At 38.6% G+C, this 25,115-nt stretch overlaps 1 protein-coding gene across 2 annotated transcripts in view; it reads left to right on the top strand.

The window, feature by feature from the left end:
• The first annotated feature begins 4,691 nt into the window (after positions 1-4,691).
• Positions 4,692-25,115, top strand: part of RAB3GAP1 (RAB3 GTPase activating protein catalytic subunit 1) — a 150,608-nt gene continuing 130,184 nt past the window's right edge. For both annotated transcript variants that reach the window (XR_003438314.1, XM_027132338.1), the window contains exons 1-3: positions 4,692-4,747; positions 4,850-4,905; positions 8,731-8,806. Coding sequence is in view for 1 of the 2 variants with exons in the window: in XM_027132338.1 (XP_026988139.1) it covers positions 4,730-4,747; positions 4,850-4,905; positions 8,731-8,806 (150 nt within the window). In the remaining variant the exon portion in view is untranslated. The remainder of the gene's footprint in view (positions 4,748-4,849; positions 4,906-8,730; positions 8,807-25,115) is intronic.

Raw genomic sequence — 25,115 nt, 5'->3', positions numbered from 1 at the left:
AAGGAAGGTTTAAATCACTTCTCCTGAAATTCTCTGGAGATTCCTGCCTTGGTGAGTGTACCTCTTTCTAGTTCAAGAAATAGTGGACTACTTATTTAGGATATATGATATTGCGTGTGTGTGTTCAGAAAGGTCACTTGATTATTTTCCCACTACTAATTTTACAAAGAGCTTTAAGAAGTTGGATAATCATCATGCATCCCTTTCTAAATCATATTATAGTTCTTCATGTCTTATCTCAGACTGTGGACACCTTGAGGGCAGGGATTATTATTCTTTGAATCACTCCTTACAATTGACCATGACATGCCATGACAGTGGCTACTTGATAAATATTATTGAATTAATGAATGAATAAATGCTGACAATTTTCATAACTTTGATTTAGAGAATTTCTCATATTCTGTTCTCATATTGTGTCTTCCTCTTCCAGCTGTACCTTCTATTGCAACTGGTCTCACAGCTGTATTGTTGAAAATTCCTGATTCTCTTTGCACTGAGGGCATCAAGGCAGGTGAGGATGGTGTAATCCCACAGCTGTTGCTTCTCTCACTAAGACCTAATTAAACTGTGATGCCCCTACATTCCTCTGGGGACTAAGCCTAGGGTGACTTTTCCAGGCTTCTAATCTCTTAAATTGCCTATGCGTCAAAATTCTCCCCGGGGCCATTATTGGTAACACCTTGAAATAAGTGAAAGTTAAGCCAGAGAGGGAGTACACTTGCATGGAAAAGCCCTTGCCTTTGGACTTGTAGCAAAATAGCTCTTAATACTGAAGAAACAAAATCTTTTCTGCTTTGTGAACCAGTGAAAATCTAATAAAAGCGTGTCTCTCCAGAGTACTTTACATTATTAGCATCCTGGCTTCACACTTCACTTTAACAAATAACTTATTTTAAAAGTTTCTCCAGGGAGGAGATAAGGAACCAAAAATATCTTGGAAGAAAACTTTACCTAGCAACCTGATCAGGCTGTTTCATACAGTTTCTGAAATTTAACCTCATGCAGCAAAGTGTTTGTGGCTTTTTTAGTTTCTGATTTTGGTATGTACAGAAACTTCTTCATGGTTAAGCAAGCAGGGAAAAAGAGTAGTGCCTTACACGTGAGTAGCACTTTATGGCTTTCATTATATAAAGCATTCATTATAATTGCTACTATCATAATTGATCACTTACTACAGGACATTGTGCTAACCATTCTACATATGTACAGAGAACTTAATCTTTGCCACAGTCCTATGCGGTAAAGGAGTATTACAAATCCTATTTTACTAATGAAGAAACTGAGGTTTAGAGGAGTTATGTAATTTGCCCAATGTCATATAGTTAGTAAATGGCTGAACCTGGATTTGTTTGACCTTAAAACCTGCAAACTTATTTCACTTGGAGAGAACCTTAAAAAGTTTTACGTGAACAGCTCTTTTCCTTTCATATGTACCACTGTCCCAATGTCTATGTCTGTCTCCAGCTTTTTCCTCCCTTCTTTCCGTTCTCAAGAAAAGCCAACCTCACAACATATCCTTTCCCTCCTGCTACATGTGCTCCGAATTCCTGGTACCACCTTGCTCCACAACTCCAGGCAGCGCTGTCCACAAGGTGCTTTCTGTGGGTGGCACCTCCTGAAGCAAGACTTCAGCATGCCATGTGAATGCTGCCCCCTGGGGTTGTGTGACTGCCAGCTCTGTGGATTTCCTGCCTCTCACTTTATGAAGAACTTCAGTCTTGCATCTCCCCTCCATCATCAATCTCTCTCTCATGCTCCTAGATTATTCGAATCAGCATACAAACATAGCCACTATCCTCTACCTTAAAGACAAACAAAACCCAAGAAACAACACCAACAATCACCCTTGACCTTATATTCCTCTTTCACCTGCTTTATCAACAGCAATCAACATATTTTTAAAAAATATTTACTTATCTATTTATTTGGCTGCGCCTGGTCTTTAGTTGCAGCATGCGAGCTCTTAGTTGCAGCATGCGGGATCTAGTTCCCTGACCAGGGATCAAACCTGCGACCCCTGCATTGGGAGCACAGAGTCTTAACCACTGGACCACCAGAGAAGTCCTAGCAGCAGTCAATATTTACCATCCCGAAACATTCTCCTTTCTCGAGTCTATGCCATTACTCTTTCCGTGTTTTCCTATTTCTCTACCCACTCCTTTCCTCTCTCACTATATACTTTCCTTTATCCATTCTCTAAATACAAAATTTCTTCAAGCTTTTTATGAGGCTCCTCTTCTTCTTTCTATATTCTCTTAAGTCTTCTCATCTGTTCTTGTGATTTAAAATACTCCCAAGTGCATATCTTTACCCCAGATCTTGCCTCTGAGTTCTATTCTTACACCCAATGTTCTCCTTTACAGCTCCCCTTGAATATCTTACAAGCATGTCAAACTTAACGCTTCCCAAACCAAACTCTAATTTTCTTGCTCCTTCCCATCTTCATCTCAGAAAATGGCATCATCCTCACACAGTTGCTTAGGCCAGAATCTTGCAAAATATCTTTGATTCCTACCTTTCCCTTATCCCTGCATTTAATCCATCATCAAGTCCTGTCTATTGTTTCTCCAAAATACATATCAAATCAGTTTACCTTGTCTGCTGACCCCCCTAGTCAAAGCCTCCACACCACCTCTCTTTGGATGTTTTAATAGTCACGAGCTGTTCCTATTTCTTCTTTTGTCCCCCTCCCCAATCCGTTCCTGTAGCATCCAGATTTTTGCAAAATGTAAATTGGATCACAATACTCTCTTGCTTAAAACATTTTAGTGAGGTCCATTGTGCTTCACATAAGGGCCATACAGAAGGCCCTATACGGTCTGGCACATGCCTACCTCTCCAACTTCATTGCAACCACTGTGCTCTAAGTGTCCTCTTTCAGTTCACTAGACAGATCAGACTTTCCTACGTTTAAGCCTCTGGATATGCTATTCTCTGTCCTTAAAAGTCTTCCCTGCCCCCAACCTGGCTGCCTCCACCTTATCCTTCAGCTGGCCCCCAAGATTCTTCTTGTGAAGGTCACCAATGACCTCCACGTTGCTAACAGTGATACTGATACATGTAGCATCTCCTCTTTCTGTTTGTGCAGTAATTTCCAGTTTCCCTACTTGATCTTGAGTTCCTTGAAATCAGGGATTGTATCTGCCGTATGTCTTCATTTCCCTGCCGTCTACCATAATGGTTGGCTTATAGTAGGTATTTAATAAATGCTTATAAATGAATGAAGGTGGAAGTTCAGACCTCTTGGGAAAGATTGCTGCAGTAGTAACCCCCAACTCCCACTAGTGTAGTGAACAGAAACTAGAAAGAATATTAAGAGACAGGGATTCAAGTCTTGGCACTGGCAATAATTATCAAATTCTTCTGACCTAATTTAACTCATCTGCATCATCTACATCACTAAATTTTTGATATCTCTTGCTCTTAAGATTAAAAATTTTAATTGCTAAAGCTGTATTTCTGAGTCCTCTACCCACGAATCCCTTCTTGTGAGTTGCAGAAAATCAATAAATGAGATTTAATTTTTAAAAAACTTTAAAAAACTTTATTTTTTAATTTATTTATTTTTTGCTGCATTGGGTCTTTGTTGCCATGCATGGGCTTTCCCTAGTTGTGGCGAGCGGGGGATACTCTTTGTTGAGGTGCATGGGCTTCTCATTGTGGTGGCTTCTCTTCTTGAACTGCATGGGCTCTAGGACTGCAGGCTTCAGTAGTTGTGGCACACGGGCTCAGTACTTGTGGCTTGTGGGCTCTAGAGTGCAGGCTCAGTAGTTGTGGCACATGGGCTTAGTTGCTCCATGGCACGTGGGATCTTCCTGGACCAGGGATCAAACCCGTGTCCCCTGCATTGGCAGGCGGATTCTTAACCACTGCACCACCAGGGAAGCCCTTTAAAAAACTTTTAAAAAGCTTTTAATTACGAAAAATTTCAGGCCTAACAGAAGTAGGGGATAGTATAAATACCCAGGTAACCATCAGCAGCTTAAACAATAATCCACTCATGGCTAATCTTGTTTTATTTCTAGCTCTATCCACTCCTCCCTCCCCTCATTTTGAAACAAATCCTGGACATGGTATGATTTCCTCTGTAAATATTTCAGAATGTATGAGATATAATTACTAAATGCTAGCTGGCACTCCTTCTGTTCCTCAGTGACTTAAAAAGTGTTGTGTTCATTGCACAGCATGTTGCTCTTCTCAGAAACCAGATAAATAGCATAATGATTTTATTTGATGACTTACCCAAACTAAACTCTCTGAGGGGTAGGGGTAAGGGAGGGTGGATATTATGGCATCTAGCTCAGTGCCTTGCAATCAATCAACAGAGGTGGAAAGAAAAACAGAAACACAAGCGATGTGTTTTAGGTTTTTTAATACACTGGTACCCACATGGGTCTAGGGCCTTGTCTTACCTCTTTGCTTCTGTTCCTTTCCTGAATTCATTGCTCTACAGGAAAATTTTAAATTGTATTAAATCAGCCAAAGAACGGGGACTTGAGGGCAGAGTAAATTCTTCCTCCTCAGGAACAAAAAACATTAAAAAAGAAAAATCAAATGATTTCAACCTGAGATTTTTCCTAGCGGGACTCCGAGGGCGGGGCTGCGCGGAGGCCCCGCCCTTCCCCTCCCCGCCTCCGCCAGCTCTCGGCTCTCCTCCCCGCCGCCGCCCCCCGCCCTCCGGCTCTTCTTCCCGGCAGCCCTAGCGCCCGCCTCGGCGCTCTTCAAGATGGCGGCCGACAGTGAGGTGAGGTGTTTACTCCCTCCGTATCCCTGTCTCTGTATAAGTTTGCTCCTCCGTGTCAGCGCCCCGGAGCTCAATCTCTTTCTTTCCTTTCACTTCCCACAGCCCGAGTCCGAGGTATTTGAGATCACGGACTTCACCACTGCCTCGGAATGGGAAAGGTGAGTCGTTATCATTGGTTACCAGCACTTTGGGACCCGGCGTCTCCCCCCGCTACTCCCCCAGCATAGACTCCCCCAACCCAGACGCCACTTCTGCGGGAATAGTAAGACCCATGGGTGTCCGGGTCTCCGCCTCCTCGCTGCTGTGGTCGGCCAGAAGCCTCTTCTGCGTCTCGCGTCTGACCAGCCCCGGCCCGCCCACATCAGCCAAACCCCGGAGGAGTTTAGTTTTCTCCGCTCTCCGGCCACTCTCCTTAGACCTTTGGTTCTCTAGAAACAGTTCCCAGGCTACCGCTGCCGTTCCTGCGTTCCTTTCCGTGTACGTCATTTTGTTATAGTGAGCAATAAACTTCGCAGGTGCTTTTTTCATCTTGCCGTGTACGTCCTTTTTAGGAGGAGGCCTTTCTTCAGAGTCCTGGTGGTTGTCCGTCTGCCACTCCCACCAGCTCCATCTTGTCTTTTAGAATAACCTTTTGAAATAGTCCGCGTCTGGCTTGGGAACGCTTTGATTCGAGTTGTTCCATTTCAGTGGGTAATGGGCCCAGGCTTCCGGTGCCATTAAACTCCCAGTTGAAACAGCTACGTGAAACTGTAGGATCGCTGGAATTAGTTGAAGGCCAAGTTTGGGGAGGAGTGATAGCTTGGATCCAGGTGTTATCAGTTTGATGTCCCAGAGGCCCTTCAGGTTTTCTGAGTGTTGAGGTCAGTAGTTAGCTTGTTGGAACATTTTATAATCTTTCTGGTTGGGAGAGGAAATCCATCTGGATGTGAATGTCATGTCATTAAACGGCATAGAAGAGATCCCTGCTGGGCTACTTGTTTGACCTGTTGTCCCTTCCCCCGCCCCCCCCCCCCCAAAAAGTCGGTAAGACACAAGCACAGTGGCAAGGCTTTATTGAGCAAGTACTGTGTGTTCAGAACTATACTAACAGAGAAGAACAAAGCCAAAACAAAACTCTTTTTCCATGTGTTAAAAAAACAAAACAGCAAATAGTTAAATTACTTTAAGGATGCTATTGCTGTGGATTATAATTGTTGGAGGTATTTTCATAGAAAAGATAGGAAATGTGCTGGGCCTGGAAAGTGGAAAGTAATTGGTTAAATACGAGAAGGCCCTGACGTGAACAGAGACAGGTGAAAACCTTTGGGATTTAATGAAATGTCTTTACTGGAGTGAAGGCTGTTTGTTGAAGGGAAGTAAACAAGATTATTAAGGAGGATAGGACCAGGTTATAGATAGCTTCCAAAGCTAAGTAAAGGAATCTAAATTTGGTGCTTTAAGACCAGTGATTCTCAAACTTCAGTGTGCGTCAGAATCATAGTTGATGATTCTGTATGCCTGAGATTCAAAAATTTGCATTTCTAACAAGCTCCCAGGTGATGCTGCTGCTACTGCTGGTCAGGAGACCACACTTTAGAACATTAAAGAGCAGTAGTGAGGGACCCTTGATTTTAAAGTGGCAAAGTGATATGAGAGTGGTTTGAGGAGATGAGGTAAAATGAAGTTACTTTGATTAGGTTGTTGATTTGGAGACTGAAGAGAGAGGCTAGGAGGGAAGATTGTTAGACATTTCAAAGAAGTCGATGATAGGCTTGATGAAATGTACAAGTAGAAAAAAAAAACCGTGGAAATGCAGTTTCTTGCCTGAGAGAATGAAGATACGAAAGTGGCAAAGTGAGAAGAATCCAGTTTTAGACCTGTTGAATTTGAAATAATAACTTAATGTCTTAAAGGTAGTTAGAAAATGTAATTTGAATCTTGGAGAGTGGGATGAGGAAACAAGAGGAAACAAGAATATTTAATGGAAAAATGATTACTTTCCACTAGCTAAATATTTAAAGTATCCTGAAGTGGACTGTTAAATCCTTTAGCTCCTTATTTGGAAGTAATTGTTAACACAGCTTTGAAAACTACCACAAAGTAGGAACTTTGAGTTTTGACTTTTAAGCTCTTGTTTCTAGAGTAAAACCAGTGTTTTACAGTTTGTGGGAAAATGTTAAGACTTTGGAGTCTTTTAAACCTTGAGTTTAATGTTTGAATGAAATTTCTTGTCAGTATGTTATGAGCCATATGGACAGTTTATTGAGAGAAGCCAATAACTCTTTTTATCCCTTGTCAATTGAAAAAATACTGAGTACCCATGTGTCAGGCACAGTGCAGGGCATTAGGGATGTGGTGGTCAGTGAAAGCATATGGTTCCTGCTCTTGCTGAACGTACAGACTAATGGAATAGATAGATATGAATCAAATAATAGTACAGGAGCCTGTAATTACAATTGAAATACTGAGAAGAGAAAGAAACCTGGTCTTTTAAGAGCATATAACAAAAAAACGTAATACAGAATGAGAAGTAAGAGGAAGTGACTCTTCAGGTGAGATCTGGAGAGCTTTCAGGGATAAAGTTATTACATTTTTCTAATCAAATATCAATACTTACAGGATAGAGTCCTATTTTGGTTTGTTTTAGTACTGATAGGATTCATACAATGAATATTTTAAGATGTTCCTTCTTTTACCGTGAAAGCTGTATTATTTTAAATTATTTTTATTATAATACATCATTATAAAATAAAAAAGAAAGAAAAATCACCTGTAATCCTACCAGCAGGAGATAGCTACGGTTAATATTTTGAGAAAATTCCTTGTAATCTGTGTGTTGTAAACTTTTTGTGTTAAACTGTATTAATATTTATTTCTAAAATCATTTTTTAAAATTTATTTATTTTTGGCTGCGTTGGGTCTTCGTTGCTATGCGTGGGCTTTCTCTAGTTGTGGCGAGCAGGGGCTACTCTTTGTCGTGACATGCGGGCTTCTCTGTGCGGTGGCTTCTTTCGTTGCGGGCAACGGATGCCAGGCATGCAGGCTTCAGTAGTTGTGGCACGTGGGCCCAGTAGTTGTGGCACACGGGCTTAGTTGCTCTGCAGCATGTGGGATCTTCCTGGACCAGGGCTCGAACCTGTGTCTCCTGCATTGGCAGGCAGATTCTTAACCACTGCGCCACTGGGGAAGTCCCAATATTTATTTCTATAGCTTCCATTTTTTCATCTAACATATGGACATTATCTTATTTCCTCAAATGGGCTTCAAAACATGATTTTTAATGGGTGCATATTAGTCCTTTGAATGGATGTACCATTAATTTACAGCTGGTTGCTGCAGTTGGACTTTAAGGCAGTTTCTAGTTTTTTACCTTTATAAATGTAATGTGTATTTCACATACAGATTTTTGCTCACGTATGCCTACATTTAAATTTTTTAGTTCTTTTTTTGCAAACGTGTTTATTTATTTCTAGAGCACTCTTCATAAAAACTGATAATTGCCATTTTAACACCCTCAAAATATTGTATTAATTAATATCTTTTTTTAAATTTTAAAGAGGAGGTAATTAGAAGGTTCAGTTGAATCATAAAAACTCCCATTACTACCGTTACACCAAGAATGTAAATAAATAATTTATAATGTCACTGACAGGAAAAACCTGTTACTTTTGAATATATTTTGACTAGAATTAACTCTAGTACTCTAGCACTCTAGCAATACTATGTAAGTGTTTTAGGAGAGCCGTGTTGCTGTTAGATTGCATCATACATATACAGTGTAAGAAGGCAGCTTATTAGAGTAATAACAGGTCTTCTGACAGTGTCCTTTAATATGTATTGAACACTGCTACTGAGATGTGACGGTGTTCATTTGCTGAAATTGAGCATGTTGCTAGTCAGCGTTGTTGAAAGTGTTAAAATATTAAAAAAAACTTTTAAAGGAATTATATAACAATAGGAAAAAATGTGGTTACATATTTAGAAAGTTTTTTCCTCTTTCCTAGGTTTATTTCCAAAATTGAAGAAGTCTTGAATGACTGGAAACTGATTGGAAACTCTTTGGGAAAGCCACTTGAAAAGGTCAGATCTATTTGCTGGTGTCTCTAAATGAGTATTTGCTTTAAAACTTCTATTTTTAAGTCTTTTGCTGCATTTGGTACATTTAAAGTAAATGCTTTTCAAGTTATATATAATCTATGAACATAGAACGGCATCTGGAAGAACTTGGATTGGAATCTATGGCGAACAATATTTGTAAGATACTTGTGACCTGTTTTTTAAATAATAAAATTTTGTATGTGTAATGTCATTCTTTGTGAGTGATTTTATTTCTGTTTCTCCTGATGTTTACTTCTCTCTTGCTTTCTCCCTTAGAATGTTCAAAAATAGTTTTTCAGATTTTTTTGGTCAGAGAAAAATTGCAACTACCAACTTCTTGGGTAGTATTTTGCATAACTAATGAGGAAAAATCTTGGTTTCAAAAACTAACTTGATGTCATTAGTAGTTATTTTTCTCAGTTTTTGTTTTTTATGATACCACTAATAATGTTTGTCCTTCCCCTCTTCTTTTATAACTTTATGGATGTTTTGAGGATATTTGAGAATGAAAAACAAGAATGAAAAAAAAATTCAAAATTGAGGTGAAACTAATCCTAATTTAAGATATTGATAGTTTTGCTCATAAACCATGCTCCAAATGTTTACTGAAACACATACTCTGAGAACAAACCTAGATTTCCTGTATTTCACTGAAGGGAACTAACAATTTGATTTTAAGCTTATATAGATGCTCTCTTTGTTAGGTAAATGCTTTTCAAGTAAATTTGATCATTGTTTTTGTTAAAAATCTATTCTTAAAAAAAAAAAAGAAAAATAAATCTATACTTAACTGCATTTTATCCCTATGTAAGGAACTCTCAATTCTCAATATTTGCTAGGGTTTTTCAGCTTTAATTGTGATGTTAGCAGAATTTGAGACTCTCAAAATACTATGATTTTTTTCTTTATCCATATGAATAAGAGCAGAAAAAGAAATCACATCATTTAATATAGTGTAATATATATACATTAAATCAACTGTGTTTAAATATTTTATGATTGTATTTTTGGATAGAGGAAATGTGAAGTTCTGAAACACAGATATTCTATTCCACTTGAAACAAAGACATAGCAGTTGATGTAAAAGCCAATAAAAGGCAAAATAAGCTGGATATAACTGGAGTGGGAAGTGATTTGTACTGTCAAAAAGAGAGCTAAACTGTGTATTTGTGAGCTCTGATATTATATTCCTTAATGCTTTGATTTACACATATTCACTGGGTATCCTTTATGTGCCATGTCTGAAGAAGTAGTGAATAGGATAAGATCCTTGTTTGCCATTGCACATGAATTTTCATGAGAGAGAGGTAATTAATAAGTAAATAAGATTAAAATTCTAGATGCTAAATTCAACTTTGGGATTTAAGTTGGGTAATGTATTCAAAGTAGGTAGCATATTGCTATCAGGTAGTAGGGGCAAAAGGAGTGTTTTCTCCCTACAGGTAGTAGTAAATAAATCAAATATGGAAAATATGAACACATTTCAAGGTGAGCTGTAACTATGATGAATAAGATTAAAGAAAGTGTAAAGGAGTATATATATGCTGTATATATTCAGCATAAAAAAGAAAATTTAGAGCATTCCTTAGTAAGAGATTGTAGTTTATATCATGGACAGTGATTACCAGTTCTCTTCCTACACTGAGGGAGAATTAAGAGAAATTATTTTTTAAATACCTTTAATTATGGAAAATTTCAAAAATAGTATAGGGAACCTCCATGTGTGTGTCACTCAGGTTCAACAATTCTTTTATTTCTTATTTCAATATTACCACTATCTACTCACCACCCCTACTAGATTTTTCTTAAATAAAGTTACATAATGCACAAAACTGCTTATTTTGATAAATGTTTATATCATGTAAGATTCCTCACTCAAGAGATTGGACATTTCTGTCATCCCAGAAATGTCCATAGTGAACCTTTCCACTTGATTCCCATGTTCCTCACTCATGTCTTCTCCCTGCAACCCCCCCACCCCCTGCCCTTCCAAGGCATCTGCTGTTCTTTTCCTTTTTTCTTTTAAACCATAGATGACTTTTGCCTGCTCTGTGATTGGATATACATGCTATCATACAGTACATGCTCTTTATGCTGGCTTGTTTTACATAATATTTGAGATTATTTTAGGTTGTTGCAGGTATCAGTATTTTTATTGCTGAGTAGTAGTCTGTTGTATGAATATACCACAGTGTGTCACTTGTTGACAGACATATTTGCTATTATGAATAAAGCAGAACATTCTTACATGAGGCCTTTTGTAGAGGTATGTTTTTATTTCTCTTGGGTAAATACCTAGGAGTAGAATTACTGGGTCATAGGCTAAGTGTATGCTTAACTTTATGAGAAATTGCTAGATCTTTTGTAACATTTTACCTACCCACTAGCAATATGTGAGAGTTTGGGTCATTTCATATTTTCACCAACAGTTGTTCGTTTTCAGCCTTGTAAATTTTAGTCCTCCTAATGGGTATGTAGTTTGTGGAATTAATTTGTATTTCTCTTTCTGGTTTTACTTTTGTATTTCTGTGATGAATATTGGTATTGACTACTTTTTTCGTGTGCTTGTTAGCCATTTGTGTGTTGTCTTTTGTGAAATGACTGTTCAAGTTTTTTGTCCATATTTTAAATTGGGTTGAGTTTTTATTGAGTTGTAGAGATCTTTTAGTTCTATTATATATTTTGCTTTTAAGTCTTTTCACAGATAGTACTTTTGCTAGGTTGTGAAGATATGTTGTCTTCTAGAATTTATCATTTTAGCTTTTATTTAGGTATATGACCCATCATGAACTAATGACATGTATGGTGTGAGGTGGGAATCACAGTTCAGTTTTTTACTTATGGCTATCTTGTTCTAGAACCTTTTGTTGAAAACACTTTTTTTCTCCATTGAATTGCTTTGTTGCCTTTGTCAGACAGTTGACCTAGGGGGATCATCTTCTGGAATCTGTATTCTGTTTTATTAATCTGTTTGAAAATCCTGATGTCAATACCACATTGTCTTGACTACTGTAGTTTAGGGTTTCCCAGTTATGGCACTATTGAAATTTTGGGCCAGGTTGTTGTGGGGCTGTCTCGCGTATTATAGAATTTTAGTAGTATCCCTGTCCTCTACCTGTTAGATCCCAGTAGCATCCTACCCATGGTGAAAACCAAAAATGTATCTAGACATTGCCAAATGTCCCCTGAGGTGCAAAATTGCCTCCAACTGAGAACCACTGAATAGCTTTAGAGTAAGTCCCAAATTTAGTTAATGTAAATTCTCAAGCTTTTGTTGTTTTCCCAAATTGTTTTGTCTATTCTAGGACCTTTGTTTTCATTATTAATTTCAGAATGAGCTTGTCAGTTTATATAAAAACATTATAATTATGCTAGGACTATGATTGGGATTGTGTTGAATTTATAGATTACTTTGAGGAGAAGTAACATTTTGACAATCTTGAAGCTTGACATCTCTTCACTTATTAAGTTATCTTTATCGCAGCAATGTTTTATAGTTTTTGATGAGGTCTTGCATTTTTTTGGTTAAATTTATTACTAAATATGTTATATGATGCAGTTGTAAATGGAATTGTTTTTAAATTTTCGTTTTCGTTTGTTGCTAGTGCATAGACATACAATGAATTTTGTATATTGATTTGGTATCTTGAGACCTGGTTAAATGTAAAGATTCATAATCTTTTTGTTAATTCTTTTGCATCTTCTACATGCATAGTCATTTTGTTTGCAAATAGGGACAGTTTTACTTCTTTTTCAATTTTTGTACCTTGCATTTCTTATTTTTAATTGCACCAACTGGGACCTTTAATAAAATTTTGAATGGAATTGTTGAGAGTAGACATCCTTGCCTCCTTCCCAATTTTAGGGGGGAAATGTCCAGCATTTCAATACTCAGAATTGTAGATTTTTCATATCACACAGGGGAAATTCTGTTCTTAATTAGCTGAGAGGTTTTTTTGAAATCATGGGTATAATTTATTCAAATCTTATTCTGTACCTATTGAAACAATCACATGGTTTTTCTTTTTTTCTTTTTTTCTTTTTTTTTTGTGGTACGCGGGCCTGTCACTGTTGTGGCCTCTCCCCGTTGCGGAGCGCAGGCTCAGCGGCCATGGCTCACGGGCCCAGCCGCTCCGCGGCATGTGGGATCTTCCCAGACCGGGGCACGAACCTGTGTCCCCTGCATCGGCAGGCAGACTCTCAACCACTGCGCCACCAGGGAAGTCCCTGGTTTTTCTTTTTTATTCTCTGAATATGGTTAAGTATGTTGATTAATTTTTTTTTTATTGTGGTAAAATATATACAGATGGTCTCCACCTTATGGTGGTCTGACTTAGGATTTTTCGATGGGTACGGTACAAAAGTGATACACTCAGTGGAAATTGTACTTTGAATTTTGATCTTTTCCCAGGCTAGCCTGTGTGGTACAGTACTCTCTTGTGATGCTGGGCAGCAAGCTGCAGCTCCCAGTAAACCATTCAGTCACGAGGGTAAGCAACTGATACACTTAAAACCGTTCTGTACCCGTGTAACCATTCTGTTTTTCACTTTGAGTACTCAATAAATTACATGAGGTAGTCAACATTTCATTACAAAATAGGCTCTGTGTTAGATGATTTTGTCTAACTAGGCTAATGTTAAGTGTTCTGAGCATGTTTAAGGTAGGCTAGGCTAAGCTATAATATATGATAGATTAGGTGTATTATGTTGACGTAACGATATTTCTAACCTGTTACGAGTTTATTGGGCCATAATAACACCATCATAAATCAAGGACGATTTGTACTTATGGTTTACCACTTTAACCATTTTTAAGTGTAAAATTCAGTGGCGTTACATTGTTGAAGTTTTCATCAACCCAAACTGAAACTCCCCTCCCCACCAACCCGAAGCCCCTGGTAACCACTGTTCTACTTCTGTTTCCATGAATTCACTAATTTACATCCTTCATATAGGTGGGATCATACAATATTTGTCCTTTTGTATCTGGTTGGTTTCACCTAGCATACTTAATGTCTTCAAGGTTCATCCATGTGGTAGAATGTGTCAGAATTTCATTCCTTTTTAAGTTGGAATAATATTCCATTGGATGTATATGTACCACATTTTGCTTATCCATTCATCTATCAGTGGACACTTGGGTTATTTCCACTTTCTGGCTTTTGTGAATAATGCTGCTGTGAGCATGGGTGTGTAAATATCTGTTTGAGTCCCGTTCAGTTCTTTTAGATATGTACCCAGAAGTGGAATATTTGCATCATATGCTAATTCTACTTTTAATTTTTTGAAGAATTGCCATACTGTTGGCTGGCTAAAAATACTGTTTTTCTTTATCTAAAAGTATCTTTATTTTACTTGATTTTTGAAGAGTAGTTTTGCTGAAGAATTCTGGCTGAAAAGTTTCCCCTCCAGTTCTTTAAAGTTACAGTTCCATTGTCTTCTGTTCTCTATAATTTCTGCTGAGAAGTTAGATGGAATTTATATTTTTGTTCTAGCTAGGTGTTTTTTTCCTCAGGCTACGTTCAAGATTTTTTTTTCTGTATCTTTTTAAGCCGTCTTAACTATGAATGTGCATAGGTTTATTTTGTTTGTATTTTTCCTGTTTAGTTTTATTAATACTGAATAGGTAAATTTTTTGTTTTTCACCAAACTGGGGAAGTTTTGGCCATTATTTTAAAAATAGATTTCTGGCCTATTCTTTTTTTCTGTGATTTAAGTTATGTTTGACTTCTTGATACTGTTCCACAGGTCTCTGAGGCTCTGCTCTCCTCAGTCTTTTTTCTCTCAGATAATTTCTCAGGATTTATCTTCTGTTGTCTCCAGTTTGCTGTTAAACCCACTTAATGTATCTTACAATTTAATTATTGTAGTTTTTAGTGTAGAATTTGTATTTGGTTCCTTTTATAATTTCCAATTATCTGTGATTGCTTATCTCTAAAGTTGTTTGAAAATATTTTCCTTTAGTCCTCCAATTGCAACATCTACATCTTGAGGTTGGATTTTGTTTACTGTATTCCCTTGTGTATACGTCACATTTTCTTGGTTTTTTATTTGTTTTGTGTTTTTTCTGTGTGTATACTGGATAGTAATTTCTTAATTTTACGCTTGTATTTTGAATGAAATTTAGGGACTAGATTCTGTTGTGTTCTCTGAAGAATATTTTTTTGTTCTAGCAAGCAGTTTGCTTAATTGGATTAAAATTCCATTCTCTTTTCAGTGGTGACAACAGCTGAAATCTTTTCTTTTAAGTTCCTTCTTTGTCACTGTACCCTGGAGTCTCTACAGCACATGCATGGTTTAGCAGTTAACCAAGATTTGGGGCAGAGTTTATATGCAAATTTTGGGGCTTACCCCCTAGTTGTGCACAGATTAGACTGCCATTAGGTCAGAAATTCTCATGGTGTGGTCTGAGGACCTCTTTTGGACCCTGAGAGCCTTTCAAGGTTGACAAGGTCTTGCCTTTTCCAACTATATTGTGTATGTGATGCCTTTTTTTCTTTATATGCTTCAGGAAGAACAATGGATTACAAAGAGTGAATGAAGATGCAGATATGAGAATCCAGTTGTCTTTTAAAAACTATATAATAAAGAGATTTACAAAATGTAAAACTCTACCGCTCTTCTTGTTAATATTTTTTTGTTCTGGAAAATATTAAAATTTTATTTTAATAGGTAGTAAGTTCATTGTCATTTTAAATGAATTTTTTTTTTTTTTTTTTTTTTGCGGTACTCGGGCCTCTCACTGTTGTGGCCTCTCCCGTTGCAGAGCACAGGCTCCGGACGCACAGGCTCAGCGGCTGTGGCTCACGGGCCCAGCTGCTCCGCGGCATGTGGGATCTTCCCGGACCGGGGCACAAACCCGTGTCCCCTGCATCAGCAGGCGAAGTCTCAACCACTGTGCCACCACGGAAGCCCTAAGTGAATTTAAAAATTAAATTTTTTTTCCTTTTTAATTTCTTACATGGGGTACTCAGTACTTTTAAGAAAGTAAAGGAATCCTGAGGCAGAAAAATTTGAGACTGCTGTCTTAGACGAGAAGTTACAAAATGCAGATCTCATTGGATGCAGTTTTATTTTTTCATGGATAAACTCTCAAGTTTCTGTCTCCATTTGGTCACTCTCCAGAGCCTTGAAAAAATGTTTTTTTTTAAAAACAGATTTTATAAGTTTTATCTAAAGGAGGGTTAATCTGTCCAACCAGGCAAGGAGGGACTTCCCTTGTGGCGCAGTGGTTAAGAATCCGCCTGCCAGTGCAGGGGACACGGGTTTGATCCCTGGTCCGGGAAGATCCCACATGCCATGGAGCACCTAAGCCCGTGTGCCACAACTACTGAGCCTGCGCTCTAGAACCCATGCACCGCAACTACTGAGCCCATGTGCCGCAACTACTGAAGCCCATGTGCACTAGGGCCCACGTGCCGCAACTACTGAGCCCATGCACCGCAACTACTGAAGCCCACGTGCTCTAGGGCCTGCTTGCCACAACAACTGAGCCCATGCACCGCAACTACTGAAGCCCATGTGCTCTAGGGCCCGCTTGCCGCAACAACTGAGCCCGTATGCTGCAACTACTGAAACCTGTGTACCTAGAGACTGTGCTCTGCAACGAGAGAAGCCACCGTAACAAGACGCCTGCGCACCGCCATGAAGAGTAGCCCCCGCTTGCTGCAACTAGAGAACGCCCATGTGCAGCAATGAAGACCCATCACAACCAAAGATTAAAAAAAAAAAAAAGAGGAGGTAGTGGCAGTTATTGACTATTAGCTATGGTACTGTGCAACATAATTGTGACTCCGCCTGTTAATCCTTAGACAAATTTTGGTGATGAACTATTACCGTATTTTATGGACAAGAAATGAGGCGTGGGTGCTTGTAGTAATTTCCCCAAAGCCATGTTGTCAGAAGTTGGTTTAAGCAGGATAGTAGGTCATGCTTGCCTTCAAAGACCCACATTTCTATTTTACTCTGCTCTTTTTGGCTTCAGAGATTTAAGAAAATGTAAAATTACATAAGGAAGTATTAGAATAGGTTTCTAAGGCAGATTTTGGAATTTTAGTTTCTTGGGCTTAATAAAATAGATAAACATCTTGGTGGTATGAATATCATCCTGCTTGAAGACAAGGAAATTAAAGAAATGACCTTTTAAATTCTTTTTAGTCTTGTAATTTCGTGATTCTATGTATCTAGCAAAAATTTGAAGTACTTTTCATGAGATGTTAAGTTTAGGTATGGCATGATCTGAGAATAGAACTGTTTATGCTCTTTTTTTTTTTTTTTTTTTTTTTACTTATTTTGGCTGCACTGGGATCTTCATTGCGGCATGTGGGATCTTTAGTTTGCGGCACGCGGGCTTCTTAATTGCAGCATGAGAACTGTTAGTTGCGGCATGCGTGGGGGATCTAGTTCCCGACCAGGGATCCAACCTGGGCCCTCTGCATCGGGAGTGAGGCATCTTACCCACTGGAGCACCAGGGAAGTCCCAGTCAGTGACTGACTCTTATCTCACTGAAAGATAAGAAGAAAGATGGAAGAAAGATTATTATGGAAGAAAAATTCTTTCTTATGGAAGAAAGATTATTAACTTTAGAATATTAATAAAAGAAGAATGACTTTAATAGTATTGAAATGTGTTGAGATTTTTCATACCCACCCAGTAGACTGGAATGACATTTATTTCAGTACTTAAATTTCATAAGGCAAATGTAAAATAAATTTTAATTATAGTTTTGCTCTTGTTGACAAACTTCCCAAACTACAGTAACAATAGGTCAGACTTGTGACTGATACCACCATTATAAACAATTTATATTTCTTTATTTGCCTTCTCTCCAAACACTGAAGTGTCACATGGATCATTAGATTGGGAGGAGTGGAGATTTTTTAAACGCTAAAGTTTTGGGAGACTAGACAGTTGAAGATCAGTCAGTGATAAGAATATGGTGTTTCTGAAATGAAGTAAATCAAAATGAAAGCAACATTGAGTTGCCTGTAACATTTTTAGGAATAGGATTATTTAAATTAATGTTTATACTCTTTTTCCTTTAAATAGTAATCATGTCTGTAGCTTTTCTGGATATTATACAGAAGGAAAAATATTTTATATTTCCTCTGCTTTCAAATTGGAAGTTTTTGGAGTTCTTTGCTGTTACTGTGTTAAAAATTTTATTGTAATAAATGGCAGACGATATCTTTAAGAGACAGCATAGCATAGCGATGAAGAGTACGGGCCCTAGGGAATTCCCTGGCAGTACAATGGTTAGGACTCCATGCTTCCACTGCAGGGGGCACGGGTTCGATCCCTTGTCAAGGAACTAGGATCCTGCATGCAGAGCAGTGCAGCCAAAAAATACATAAATAAATGAAGTGGTCCAAAAAAAAAAGAGTATAGGCCCTACAATCATATGGCTTGTATTAGAATTCTAGTTTGTTTCTTTTTTTTTTTTTTTTTGCGGTACGTGGGCCTCTCACTGCTACGGCCTCTCCTGCTGCGGAGCACAGGCTCCGGACGCGCAGGCTCAGCGGCCATGGCTCACAGGCCCAGCCGCTCCGTGGCATGTGGGATCTTCCCAGACCGGGGCATGAACCCGTGTCCCCTGCATCGGCAGGCGGACTCTCAACCACTGCGCCACAAGGGAAGCCCCTTCTTAACTTATTTTTATTAAGGTATACTTGATGTACAATATTATATAAATTACAGGTGTACAGCAGTGATTCACAGTTTTTAAGGGTTATGCTCCATTTATAGTTATTATAAAATATTGGTTATACTCCCTGTGCTGTACAATGTATCCTTGTAGCTTATTTATTTTATACATAATAGTTTGTACCTCTTGATTTTCTCCCCCTTCCCTCTCTCCACTGATAGCCACTAGTTTGTTCTTTATATCTCTGATTTTATTTCTGTTTTGTTACATCCATTTGTTTGTTTTATTCTTTAGACTCCACATATAAGTGCTTACAGTATTTGCCTTTCTCTGACTTACTTCCTAAGCATAAGACCCTCCAGGTCTATCCATATTGTTGCAAATTGCAAAATTTCATTCTTGTTTTATGGCTGAGTAATATTCCATTGTGTGTGTGTGTATATATGTATCTATATATCACATCTTTTTTCCTTTTTGCTATTTAAAAATTTTTATGCCATTTTTAAAGATTATTTTCCATTTACAGTTATTACAAAATATTGGCTATGTTCTCTGTGTTGTACAATACATCCTTGAGCCTGTCTTACAGACATAGCTGTTACCTCCCACTCCACCCCTATAGTGCCACCCCTCCCACCCCATAACCACTAGTTTGTTCTCTGGATCTGTGAGTCTGCTTTCGTTTTTGTTATATTCACTAGTTGGCTGTAGTTTTTAGATTCTACATGTAGATGATATCATACAGTATTTGCTTTTCCCTGACTTGTTTCACTTAGCGTAATGCCCTCCAAGTCCATCCATATTGCTGCAAATTGCAAAATTTTGTTCTTTTTTATGGCTGAGTAATAGTCCGTGTGTGTGTGTGTGTGTATATATATATATATATATATATATATATATATATATAAAACATATCTTTATCCATTCATCAGTTGATGGACACTTAGGTTGTTTCTGTATCTTGGCAATTGTAAATAATGCTGCTATGAACATTGGGGTCCATGTATATTTTCGAATTAGGGTTTTTGTTTTTTTCAGATATATACCCAGGAATGGAATTGCTGCGTCATATGGTAGTTCTGTTTTTAGTTTTTTGAGGAAACCTCTGTACTGTTTTCCACAGTGGCTGCACCAACTTACATTCCCAATAACAGTGTATGAGGGATTCCTTTTCTCCACATGCTCACCAACATTTGTTATTTGTGGTCTTTTTTTTCTTTTCTTTTTTTTTTTTGTGGTACTCGGGCCTCTCACTGTTGTGGCCTCTCATGCCGCGGAGCACAGGCTCCGGATGCGCAGGCTCAGCGGCCATGGCTCACGGGCCCAGCCGCTCCGCGGCATGTGGGATCTTCCTGGACCGGGGCACGAACCCGCGTCCCCTGCATCGGCAGGCGGACTCTCAACCACCTCGCCACCAGAGAAGCCCTATTTGTGGTCTTTTTGATGATAGCCATTCTGAAAGGTGTAAGGTGATATCTCATTGTGGTTTTAATTTGCATTTCTCTGATGATTAACAATGTTTTCATGTGCCTGTTGGCCATCTGTATATCTTCTTCGGAAAAATGTCTATTCAGGTCTTCTGCCAATTTTTTCATTCATATTGAGTTGTTTTTTTGATACTGAGTTGTGTGAGCCATTTGTATATTTTGGGAATTAACTTCTTATCAGTCATACCATTTGAAAATATTTTCTCCCATTCAATAGGTAGTCTCTTTGTTTTGTTGGTGGTTTCCTTTGCTGTGCGAAAGCTTTTAAGTCTAATTGGGTACCATTTGTTTATTTTGGCTTTTATTTCCTTTGCTTTAGGAGAAAGATTCAAAAAAAAAAAAAAATTGCTACAGCTTATGCCAGAGTGTTCTGCCTATGTTTTCTTCTAGGAGTTTTATGGTTTCTGGTCTTACATTTAGGTCTTTAATCCATTTTAAGTTTATTTTTGTATATGGTGTTAGAGAATGTTCTAATTTCATTCTTTTACACGTAGCTGTCCAGCTTTCCCAGAACCACTTATCGAAGGCTGTCTTTTCTTCAATGTATATTCTTGCCTCCTTTGTCATAGATTAATTGACTCTAAGTGTGTGGGTTTATTTCTGGGCTCTCCATTCTGTTACACTGATTTATGTGTGTTTTGGGGCCAGTATCTTACTGTTTTTTGTTTGTTTGGCCATGCTGCACGACTTGCGGGATCTTAGTTCCCTGACCAGGGATTGAACCTGGGCACTTGGCAGTGAAAGCGTGGAGCCCTGACCACTGGACCTCCAGGGAATTCCCCATGCTGTTTTGATTACTGTAGCTTTGTAGTATAGTCTGAAGTCAGAGAGCATGATTCCTCCAACTCTGTTCTTCTTTTTTAGGATTATTTTCACTATTTGGGGTCTTTTGAGTTTCCCAAGAAACTTTAAAATTATTGGCTCTAGTTTGGAATTCCCTGGTGATCCAGTGGTTAGGACTCTGCTTTCACTATGGGGGGCAAGGGTTCAGTCCCTGGTTGGGGAACTAAGATCCTGCATGCTGTGTGGCACAGACCAAAAAAAAAAAAAATTCTAGTTCTGTGAAAAATGCCTTTGGTTTTTTTTTTTTTTTTGGTGGTACGTGGGCCTCTCACTGTTGTGGCCTCTTCTGTTACGGCGCACAGGCTCCGGACGCGCAGGCTCAGCGGCCATGGCTCACGGGCTTAGCTGCTCCGCGGCATGTGGGATCTTCCCGGACCGGGGCACGAACCCGCGTCCCCTGCATCGGCAGGCGGACTCTCAACCACTGCGCCATCAGGGAAGCCCATGCCTTTGGTATTTTGATAGAGATTGCACTGAATCTGTAGATTGTCTTGAGTAGTATGGTCATTTTAACAATGTTAATTCTTCCAATCCATGAACACGATATATCTCTCCATCTGTTTGTGTCATCTTTAATTTCTTTCATCAGGGTCTTACAGTTTTCTGAGTGTGGGTCTTTTACTTCCTTAGATAAGTTTATTCTTAAGTATTTTGTTCTTTTTGATGTGATGGTAAATGGGATTGTTTCCTTAATTTCTTTTACTGATAGTTTGTTGTTTGTGTGTAGAAATGCAACAGATTTCTGTATACTGATTTTGTATCCTGCAACTTTACTGCATTCATTAATGAGTTCTAGTAGTTTTCTGGTGATTTCTAAATTAAAATTTTTTTTATTGAGTATAGTTGATGTACAATGTTGTGGCAATCTCTGCTGTACAGCAGAGTGACTCACACACATACAGACATTCCTTTTTTCATATTCTTTTCCATTATGGTTTATCACAGGATATCGAATATAGTTCCCTGTGCTATACAGTAGGACCTTGTTGTTTATCCTTCCTATGTATAATAGTTTACATCTGCTAATCCCACACTCCCAGTCCTTCCCTCTCAGGAATTCTAGTTTTAGTGCTTATTTCCTTTGTGGCATTGGGCCATCTCAATTAGTTTTTGCTGCTGCTGAGGTTGCCTCTCTTAAAAGTATTCACCAGAAGCTTTAAAATGATATTTGCTTAAGTAGAATAGAATATAAACTAATAGAATTACTTAACATTTATTTGCTATAAAAAGTATCATTTGCTTCCTTAGAGCTCCTAGAAGTTAAAAACTTAGCACCTAGCTGGGAAAAAATAAAACTACGTAATGTATTTTGGCTGAAAAGTTTCAGGTAAAGGTTCAGGTTTCATCAGAGATAGATGAGACGTCTCTTCAGACATTTTTAGTTCTATTATTTCATAGTTTTTATCTTCGTATATTTTAAAAGATTTTTGGGGGGCTTCCCAGGTGGCACAGTTGTTAGGAATCCGCTTCTCATTGTGGTGGCTTAGCATGTGGTGGCTCTGTGCGTGTGGGCTTCAGTAGTTGTGGCACGTGGGCTCAGTAGTTGTGGCTTGAGGGCGCTAGAGTGCAGGTTCAGTAGTTGCTCCATGGCATGTAGGATCTTCCTGGATCAGGTCTCGAACCCACATCCCCTGCATTGGCAGGTGGATTCTTAATCACTGCGCCACCAGGGAAGTCCCTGGTGTATTTTAAAGTAAGTTAGTATTTAGTTGAATTTGTCTGCATTTAATTTTGTAGGTAGCCCTTTTCTTTATATTTTGATTTTATTTTTTATTTTTTTCCTCCTTTGACTTAGTAATTTTTCTCCTTTTTTCTTTGATTTTGATTTAGTAATTTGATTTTTTCCTCCTAATGAATTTTATATATACTGCAATTGGGAAGTCTAATGGGTGAGTCATTTTCTAAAAATTTGGTTGTAAATATGGCTGTTGAGAATTTTGACTGTATTTTTCTATAGTGAGGAGGAAATGTTTAAATTATGTTTCCAGGGTAGTGCCCAAAATATTAAAATTCTCTCCCTATTACTGGAGCCATGTAGTAAGTCTCTTCAGCTCCTTCCTTTTGTTTATTTATTGTTTTATTCACTTTTCATTCATTCATTTATAGAGTTCCTACTATGGATCAGGAATTGTTATTCTGCTTCTTGTTGATTAAAACAACCTCTCGGCTTCCCTGGTTGCGCAGTGGTTGAGAGTCCGCCTGCTGATGCAGGGGACACGGGTTCGTGCCCCGGTCCGGGAAGATCCCACATGCCGCGGAACGGCTAGGCCCGTGAGCCATGGCCACTGAGCCTGCGCGTCTGGAGCCTGTGCTCCGTAACAGGAGAGGCCACGATAGTGAGAGGCCCGCGTACCGCAAAAAAACAAAACAAAACAACAACCTCTCTACCCTCCCTCACCTCCAGATTGTTAAATACTTTAACTCTTTACTCCATAGTCATTTTATCTATTCCTCAGCTATCAGTATAGTCAACCCTCCGTATCTGTGGGTTCCACATCTGCAGATTCAACTGAAGATCAAAAATATTGTAAAAAAAAAAAAAAAAAGTTCCAGAAAGTTCCAAAAAGCAAAACTTGAATTTGTGGCACTGGCAACTATTTACATAGTATTTACAACTATTTATATAGCATCTACATTGTATTAGTTATTATAAGTAATCTAGAGGTGATTTAAAGTACACAAGAGGATGTGCATAGTTTCTGTGCAAATATTACACTATTTTATGTAAGGGACTTGAGTATCTGATGATTTTGGTATCTTAGGGGGCTGTGGGAGAGACGTCCGTAGACCAGTTCTCTGCGGACACCAATGGAGGGCTGTATTCTTTCTGTTCCTCCCTCCATAAAGTGTACAACTAATGACTTGTAGGTGTTCAAGCAGTTAATCCCAAATTAGATCTCTGAACTCAGTTGCTTAAGCAAGTTATGGTTGGGACTTCCCTGGCAGTCCAGTGGTTAGCATTCCACGCTTGCAATGCAGGGGGCATGGGTTCGATCCCTGGTCAGGGAACGAGGATCCCACATGCCATGTGGTGCAGCCAAAAATAAATAAATAAATAAAAATAAAAAATTTAGGAAAAAAAATTATGGTGGAAGTTAGGTTTTATCATGTTAGTAGAATTAGAGTTAAGCCAGTTTAAAGGATGAAGTTCTTTGTGGACAGAGGGAGTCTTAACCCAGAGTCTTAGGTCTCTTTAATACGAGTTCTTAACCCAGAGTCTTAGGTCTCTTTAAATTGTGTACATGCTTAATTTTTTTATACATGCTTAATTTTTAATGTGAATATGCATGATTTTCCTGGCAGATGGTCCAGAGCTTTCATCGGATACTTAAAGGAACCTGTGACTCAAAAAAGATTAAATAAAAGCTACTATTTTAAATTTTGTTTCGTATGCATTTACTATTTAAAAAATTAATGTATTTTGTTTTGGTTGAGTACATATCCAAAGGCTTACTTGATCTTGAAGTTTTTTTCTTTAATTAAATTTTGGCTGCGTTCTTTGTTGCTGCTCACAGACTGTCTCTAGTTGCAGTGAGCGGGGGCTACTTGTTGCAGTGCATGGACTTCTCGCTGCAGTGGCTTCTCTTGTTGAGGAGTACGGGTTCTAGGCGTGTGGGCTTCAGTTGTGGCACGTGGGCTCAATAGTTGTGGCTCGTGGGCTCTAGAGCGCAGGCTCAGTAGTTGTGACGCACGGGCTTGGTTGCTCTGCAGCATGTGGGATCTTCCCGGACCAGGGCTCGAACCCGTGTCCCCTGCATTGGCAGGCGGATTCTTAACCACTGTGCCACCAGGGAAGTCCGATCATGAAGTTCTGTACCCCACACACAGGTCTAATAATTTTTAAGACAGTGAAATTTGTCCTTAATATACCTCTACCTCCCTAGTCTTTTACTCAGTCTCTGGTATCCTGGCCTCAAGTTTTGATGGTCCGCCCCACCCTTAAAATGTTGAATGCTCCAAAATTACCTACTTCTTTCCTTTGTTTCCTGTTTCTATCCCCATCTCCAAAATATAATGCTAATCTTACTTGGGTTAGTAGAGTGTAGTTTTTTATTAATTTATTTAAAAAAGATTTGAATGGGTGATAATCACTTGATCTTACAAGAAGTATTTTGGTTTCGTATGTTACTAAAATGCTAAAGGAAAATAAAAATGAAATTGAAATTGTTACTCTTCCAGGGAGAGTTCCTTATCCTATCAATGACTAAAGTAATTCACAGGAACTGCTTTTGGGCTCCTAGCCTGAATTCCTTTCCACCATATAATGCTCAAGTTTTTAATGTTTTTAAGAGGACACCAGTGGAATTTCAGAAAAAT

This window comes from Aethalodelphis obliquidens, unplaced genomic scaffold (assembly GCF_003676395.1).
Source record: "Aethalodelphis obliquidens isolate GAN/ISIS:26980383/991018 unplaced genomic scaffold, ASM367639v1 scaffold2, whole genome shotgun sequence".
Classification (NCBI taxonomy): Eukaryota; Metazoa; Chordata; class Mammalia; order Artiodactyla; family Delphinidae; genus Aethalodelphis; species Aethalodelphis obliquidens.
Note: the sequence above shows the minus strand (reverse complement) of the source record. Positions and strands in the feature narration are given on the sequence as shown.